Source organism: Physeter macrocephalus, chromosome 14, assembly GCF_002837175.3.
Source record: "Physeter macrocephalus isolate SW-GA chromosome 14, ASM283717v5, whole genome shotgun sequence".
Lineage (NCBI taxonomy): Eukaryota > Metazoa > Chordata > Mammalia > Artiodactyla > Physeteridae > Physeter > Physeter macrocephalus.
Genome location: NC_041227.1, coordinates 93,783,341 through 93,791,768, shown reverse-complemented (window position 1 = coordinate 93,791,768; position 8,428 = coordinate 93,783,341). Strand labels below are relative to the sequence as shown.

The 8,428-nt window shown below is 37.4% G+C and overlaps 1 protein-coding gene across 1 annotated transcript in view; it reads left to right on the top strand.

Moving 5' to 3' along the window:
• EFCAB5 (EF-hand calcium binding domain 5) overlaps positions 1 to 8,428 on the top strand; it is a 98,765-nt gene that overhangs the window by 77,943 nt on the left and 12,394 nt on the right. The window contains 5 exon segments of the mRNA XM_055090305.1: positions 1,764 to 2,756; positions 4,153 to 4,230; positions 4,330 to 4,422; positions 6,292 to 6,506; positions 7,777 to 7,933. Coding sequence (XP_054946280.1) covers positions 1,764 to 2,756; positions 4,153 to 4,230; positions 4,330 to 4,422; positions 6,292 to 6,506; positions 7,777 to 7,933 — 1,536 coding nt within the window.

Genomic DNA, 8,428 nt, shown 5'->3' with positions numbered 1-8,428 from the left:
TCCGGACGCGCAGGCTCAGCGGCCATGGCTCACGGGCCCAGCCGCTCCGCGGAATGTGGGATCCTCCCAGACCGGGGCGCGAACCCGGTTCTCCTGCATCGGCAGGCGGACGCGCAACCACTGCGCCACCAGGGAAGCCCAGCACAGTGTATCTTTCCATTTGTGTTATCTTCAATTTCTTTCATCAATGTCTTATAGTTTCCAGGTACCAGACTTTAAGGGCCCTGGGGCAGGACCTCCAGTCTAGGATCCTGATGTGGGAGTTAGACCCCTTGCTCCTTGCAGAGAACCTCTGCAATTGTAATTATCCTCTTGTTTGTGGGTCACCTACCCAGGGGTGTGGGTCTTGATTATACCACATCTCTGCCCCTCCTGCCTGTCTCATAGTGGTTCCTTCTTTTTGTCTTTAGTTGCGGAAAATCTTTTCTGCTTTCATGGATAGTCGCTCTGTAAATAGTTGTAATTTTGGTGTGCCCAAGGAAGGAAGTGACCTCGTGGTCTTCCTAATCTGGCCTCTTGGCCACACCTCTCTCTCTCAAGCACTTTTACTTGTACACCTCTACTGTACTTATACAGTAAAATATCTTTTTTATATTACTCCCAAAACAAAAGGATTGTGGATTATATTTTTATTTTTTAAAGAGAAGGTCTTTGAATGGATGAGTTTTCCAAAGAAAGTGAATATTTTACTTGTGTGAAAATTTATTACTTGGATACTTAAAAATCTACGGATAATATACATAGAGTATCCTGAAAATTGTGGGAATTGCAGTTTTAGAACTTAAATACTAACTGTTTTGGGAGGAAGGGGTACAGTCTTGTGGCATGAGTCCCATTTTCTGTAGTCCTGGATATCAGGGTTGTTTTGTTGTTGTTGTTGTTTAACAGTGGGATTCTCATGAGTGCTATCCAATCTTTCCCTAGAATTCTGAACCAGGTGTCCACGTAAGTTGTGGAGAAAAAGAACTGAGGAATGAAGAAGAAAGAGAGTGAAGAGGGAAGGGAGAGAAAATGAATATTGGAAAAATATAGCTCAGTGAAAGGTTGTCATAGAACTTTGCTTTTATTTTGGTATTGCAGATACTGAAAAGGTATATGAGGTGAAAGACATTTGTCGCTTTCCTCAGCCCTATGCTATGCTTATTGTGGGAGGACCAAGAGTAGAGGATAAATTCTATTTGCCTTGGAAGTCTAAGCAACTCTCCTAGTAGCAAAAGAAGAATCATGTTCATTTCCAAAACCATACCTTTTAGGAAGGGATTATTTCTAATTTACAGTAGTGAGCATCTTTTATGTTCCTTTAGATAACCTTTTTGTTTTTTATTGGGTTGCTGGGAAAGGTAACTCATATTTATTTAAAGCAATAGGTCTATATTACAGTCACTGTGCTGATTGCTTTTTTTTAATTTTTATTTTATAATAAAGTATAGTTGATTTACAATGTTGTGTTAGTTTCAGGTGTACAGCAAAGTGATTCATTTATACATATACATACATCCATTCTTTTTCAGATTCTTTTCCCGTATAGATTTTTTTAAATTGGAGTATAATTGCTTTACAATGTTGTATTAGCTTCTGCTGCACAATGAAGGGAATCAGCTATATGTGTACATCTATCCCCTCCCTCTTGGTCCTCCCTCACACCCCTCCCATCCCACCCATCTAAGTCATCACAGCCCATTGCTTTTTTACATTAATTTACTAGCTCTGATTCTACACTATAAGATCAATTGTTTAGGTAAATGTTTTGTTTTCTGTGTTAGGGCCGTTTGTTGAATTTGGAGAGATAGACTTGCCTGAGTTCTGGGGAGACATGGATAATCAGAAGCACATTTATGAAGACTTTGACAAAGTACTCTTAGAGATGAATACATTACTTTCTGAAAAACATGCTAGCAAAAGCCAAAGTAAATTATTAGCAAATCCAGAAGATCAACATAAACATGATAAACATAGAAAATCAACACTACCACAAAGCCCACCAGAACAGCAGAGAGGGACAACTGCAAACCAAGAACCAAACAGAATTTCAACCAACGAACAAGAACAAGACAAAGAGTCAACTGGAGAACAAGAAATGAACAAAGAATCAGTAACAAAATGAGGAACCTACACAGGGTCAACTCCAGAGCAAGGATCAAGTGGATAGTTAATAATAGAACAAAGACCACATAATGAGTCAACAACAGAACAAGGAGTACCACCAGGAATCCACACTGAACCAGCTGCAGAGCAAGGACTTTACAGAGAATCAGTAACAGCACAAGGACAACATGAAGAGTCAACAACAGGACAAGGATCACACAGAGGGTCACCTGAGGAACAGGGACCACATAGAGAGTCAGTAAGAGGGTCAATTGCAGAACAGGGATCACACAGAGAGTCACTCTTAGATCAAGGACACCCCAGAAGGTTAACTGCAGAACAGGAAGCATGCAGAGAATCCCTATTAGATCAAGGACGACCCAGAGGGTCAGTTGCAGAACAAGGAGCACGCAGAGGGTCAACTGCAGAGCAACAACCACCCATAGAGACAATTCCAGAAAAACAAGAGGACATAGAGTCAACTTCACAATCAAGAAAAGGTAGTATCTTAAGAGAAAGTGAAAAATCTAGGGAGGCTATTTCCTTTGAGTACACTGAAATCCTTCCACAGAAGGAAAGGACTCAGGGGCAGATCTATGAAGAGCAACTAGTCATGAGTCCTGAACTGCAAGAGAAAATTTCAGTATCAAGCAGAAAAGGTCATCTTTCAGGTAGTAATATAGTTCTTCTACATCAGCTCCTTGTTTTGTAGAGTGGTTTTTAAAGTCCTTTCAGGAAATATTCATTTCAGTTAGGATCTCTTCCTGACATATAAGGTCATGCAATCTTCAGATATATTTTGCTACTCAACATGAGTCTAGACCTTGAGTAATCAATTACATGCAAACCAGAAAGTCTCTATTATCAATTTACCTAGAATTACTTTAACACTAGAAGCCCATTTGTAAGGAAGAAATCTGGTAATATTACATGTAGAAATTTTCATTGGACCTCTGAAAAGGCAGTAGAAGCCCTTTTATTTTAAATGTGTTATCTGATATCAGAATAAAAGAAATAAATTTCTTTTATTTCAAATTTTAAAAGTATCTCACTTTTTTCAGTTGTATATAAGAGTTTCTGGAGGTCATATTTAAGACTGAAAGCACCCCACATTTCAAATATTTATTCTGAAGAAGACTTTTCCTCTGAATTGCCTATGCCAATTTACACGCTTTTTGCTGAAGAATTCTAATCTTTTAGAGAACCAATCTCAATGCCACTTAAGACCTCAGTTAGGCATAATATTTTAATTCTAAAGTTCTACAGTCCCAAAGAAAATTCTTATTTAAAACTCCTAAGAGATGGGTAACCTATGTTCTAGATTCTACACTAACTTTAACTAATTTTAAATCTTTCATTTTTTTCAGCATTATATTTATTTCTCCATGAAACAAGACTACTAATTTCTGGCTCTCCCTGCATAGTAGGGATATACAGCTTAAAAAGTTAGTGAAGTTTCTATTCAATCAGATGTATTATTAGTGAGGACTTAATTTTGACTATCTGTAACAGTGATCTAAAATAGCAGTGTCTAAAAAAACAAACAAAAGCAAAACAAAATAACAATGTCTAAACAAGATAGGAGTTTCTTTGTTTCTCATGTAAAAGTCAAAATTTATATGACACCTCAGCACCATGAAATCAGCAGAGGCTCAAGCTCTTTCTGTCTTGTGTCTCCTCCAACCACATGGTCCAAGATAGCTCACCACCATGCCCACATTCTGACCACCAGGTGAGGAGAAAGGATAGGTATTACATCATTTCCTGTCACAGTTCATTGGTCGGAATTTAGGCATAAAGTGACACCTAGCTGCCAGGGAGGCTAGGAAATATAGCCCTTAATTTGCATGGCCAAATTTGGGTACAACAAATAGCCTTTGTCACAGAGCTGCTCCCAACAACTAAAGTTATTAAGTGATACCATTATGATACAGCCTATATAGGAAAGGACCTGAAAGAAAGTTTTTGTGTTCTATATGCAAGGCGTTTCTCTCATTTATTAACTTTAGAATATATAATAGAATATATAATGTCCAACTCATAGGCATTTTCTTTTGTACCTTTTAGAAACTGAAAAAAAGGAAGTTCAGAAAGACAACTCCTGTGAACCCAAGTCCCAAAAAATAGAAGGAAAATCATGGTCAGGTAACTTCTCATTTAATCCTCCTTTCGTTCATACTCTAGAGCAAAACCATTATGAAAGTGAAGTTACGTTGGCTATATTATGGAACGTGTATTTTATAGGTGAACTTTTGACTTGTAACTGGAACACGAAGTATGCCAAATGTGAAGAGGAGGAACAGGCAAACTTAATCTATGGTAACTCCAGGTTCACAGGTACATGTTAACAACAAAACCAGGAAGAATAGATGGCACTCTAATTGATGAACTTAATTTACTGTGGTACACGATGATAAGGACTGGACTTAGCCAAGGCACAATGGCAGAGTGATACTTGCATTATTGTGTCCCTGAGCTGATGGATCTAAACATATTCAAGATGACTGTTTTGGGTGGTAGTGTACATGCAGTGCTATTGATGAACGCTCTTTAACACATATGCATTAATACAGTTGTCCCTCAGTACCTGCAGGGGATTGTTCCATGGAAACCACCCCCCAAAGCTCCCCCCATGAATACCAATATTCAGGGATGCTCAAGTCCCTTATGTAAAATGGAATAGTATTTGCATATAACCAGTGCACATCTTCCCATATACCTTAAATCATCTCTAGATTACGTTTAATACCTAATACAATGTAAACGCTATGTAAATAGTTATAAATACAATGTGAATGCTATGTAAATGGTTGCCAGCATGTGGCAAATTCAAGTTTTGCTTTTTTGGAACTTTCTGGAAATTTTTTTTGTGAATATTTTTGATCCACAGTTGAATCCACAGATGCAGAACCTGCGGCTACAGAGGGCCGTATCCAATTTTTTTTTCTTTTTACTCTTAAATGGCCCTGAAACCACTTTGAAGCTATCATCAAGGTATACAAAGGGAATCAGATGTTAGATATTGGAAAAATAGAAATCATTCCAGCTATTCCTCTCCCTGGTAGTTCCACATCCAAATATGTGAGGCAGGTGAGGATCTATCTTGTTTTTGAAGACTTACAAAGGAAGATCTACTCAACAGAGACAATAAAGAGTAGATGTTAGCTCTCAGTAAACCATGTCTTTAACAACAATTATTCCAACAAGTACTATTTTATCATTTTACCTTTCATCAACAAGTAGTAGAACTTATAAGATCAAGATATTTTCTACCTATCTGTAATTTTTTTCTCATTTAAGCATGGATCAAATAACAAATTTCTGTCCTCCAAATATTTCGTGAAATTGCATGGCATTGATTAAGCTCTTGTTGCCTGCTAATTCATGTTCCTTTTCTGCTGGTCTTACTTTTTTATCTCAGTTTTGCTTTACCATTTTAACAGTTGCATGGGTGATCCTTTTTAAGTCACATCAAATCTCATATGGGAAGCATAAGGGCATGAACGATTGAATTAGTTAATAAATCAAACATAAATCACTGGACTTTTTAATGAAATATGCTTCATGTTATAACATTGAGCTTCAAGATAAATATATTAGTCAAGACTCTTTGGGGGAGAGGTGGTAGTGGTGGTATTTACAGACTTACTTAACTAGTAAGTCCAGACTGCAGCTGGCTTCAGGCACAACTGAATCCAAGCGCTCAATAATAGCAACAGGACAGTGTCTCTTTGCCTCTCAGCCCTGTTCTTCTCTGTGTGACTTTCAGTTTTAGTTTTCTCTGTATTGTGGCAAAGATGTCCATGAGAGCATCTCTAAACCTACATCCTACTAGTTCAGGAATCAGAGTACAAGAAGAGTGATTCTCCCCCAGTAGTTGCTCCAAGAGTTCTGGGGCTAATTCTCATTGGCCTATAGTGGATTCCATTGCTGTCATATGTGAATCATTGGCCGGACCTATATCACATGGCCATCCTTGAAGCAAGGGTGGAGGAAGTTCAGAACTACCTGATACATCTAAACTGACAATGCGGGAGAGATGTTTTCCTAAATCAAAAAAGGAAGGTGCTGAACTCATGAAGGGAGAATGAATTCCTGACAGGAAAAAAAGGGGCAGATGTCCATTACAATAAGTACTCGTATATTTTCCAGAACTTTGATAGAATTGTTCCCTTCACTGTTTGATGTATGTTTCTTCCTTGATAGACCTACAGTCGATGATCAGAAATATTCAGTCTTACAAGGAAATAAAAAGTAGGAGTGCCTTCAATGGAGTTTCCTTCAATCTGCTCCAGTTTGTGCAACTCCTGGAGACATTTGTTGGTGAAGATGCCCCCTTGAGTGTCAGCAAAGCCCTCACCTCCTTTTTTAAGAAGGGCTTTGTTGAAACAAAAGAAGAGAAAATGAGTGGCTTAGAAGAGGTGAGTAATATTTATCAATAAAACAAGTGAGGTCACTATTATAAATAAATCTATCAATCTCAGTTGCTCCTAGTCTAGCTCTTCTTAAGTAACTTACAACCAAACCTATCACTTTAGTTCAACGAGCATGGCCATTAAATACTTCATTTTAATGTCAAATATTCTAAGATCACACTCCAGAGAACTCATTCCCCTAATAAGAACATGATTGCTGATGGCAGGTGATGGTTTATTTTACAGCTGTGTTTTTGTTCCTCTGAAGCTGGAAGAGCAGATTCCGAGGAGCAGAAATGTGTATATGCAAAGATGTGTGTTTGTGTATGTGTGTGTGTGTGTGTGTGTCTGTGTGTGTGTGTGTGTGTGTGCACTGTCTGCTGTGTGAGTGCATTTGCAAATGCACATACATAGGGGTACAATTGTGGCTTGAATATATATTTTTATTCATGTGCACCAAGGTAGTACATATTTCTTAAGAAATTACTACTTACTTAGGTGATAAATGCAAACACATTAGCTGATATAAACAACTTATGTACTCTTACACTAAACACATAAATCAGGTTCACCAGGGATATTCAGTAAACTTATCAGTCTTATGAGTCTTCTCAACCTAATCTAGAGTTGATATTCCTTTTGCCTCCTCAACTGCTATTCCCCCCATTTAATCAAATGGTATATGTTCACTTTCTTTTAGCAACGAAATTAAATTACTATCTAGTTGACATAATCTAGTAAAAAAGTCTAAATGGTAAATAAAATTAATATCAAGTTAGGTCAATGTTAAATATAAAAAAGAATTTTTGAACACAGTCATTTTTTGTTGTTTGAACACTGCCATCCAACCCCCTTTACTACAAAACATATTCCTTCAAGAAGCCAGGCAGAACACCCCATGTTTTATCACATTCTTGAACAACTAGTAAGGGAGTGGAAAGGAATGAATCAAAGATTCTCAAGGAGTGAGTCCCCTTTCTAAATTAATGTGTTTTAGCTCAATGCAGAGAATGCCTGCTTTTTGGCTTAGAGGTGAAACAAAGAAATGATATTTAGAGAATTAAAATTAAATGCTTCATTTAAAAAAATTTTTTAATTAAAAAAATTTTTAATAATAAAAAATTAAATGCTTCATTTTGCCATTCATATTTATGCTTAGTCCCAAAGTAAAGCTCTTTCTATAAAAAGTGCTGCACTTTGGGGGGAATAAGCATAAGATGCCAGCTAGCACAATATGGTGTATCTTCTGTGCTTTGTTATCCTGTTTGTATCCTAGGCTAGACAAAATGCTTCCCAAGTCCGACGGGGACTTCTCCTAAATGCCCTCTTTCAGAAGTGGGACTGTGATGGCTCAGGCTTCCTGGATCTGAATGAAGTTGATGAACTCTTGTACACATACAAGGAGGGAATGGAAAAGGAATCTATGAAGAAAGGTAAAAATGTAAGAATTTTCTTAAGTTGTGGTAACAACTTGGCTTCAAGTTTCCCGGTATTATGGCATATATACAGTTAAAACACTGGTTGGTCTAAATCCATGAGATACCACTTCACATCTACTAGTGTGGCTATAATTTTTTTGAGCTTTATTGAGATATAATTGACATGTAACATTGTGTAAGTTTAAGATGTACGATGTATTGATTTGATGCACATATATTGTGAAATGATTACCACAGTAGCTTTGTTAATACTTCCATCACCTCACACAATACCATTTCTTTTTTTGTGATGAGAACATTTAAGATCTACTCTCTTAGAAACTTTCAAGTATACAATGCAGTATTAACTATAATCACCATGCTGTACATTAGAATCCCAGAACTTTTCTTATGATGAAAGTTTGTACACTTTGACCAACATCTCCCCATTTCCCCCACCCCCAGCCCCTGACAACTACCATTCTACACTCTGTTTCTGTGAGTTTGGCT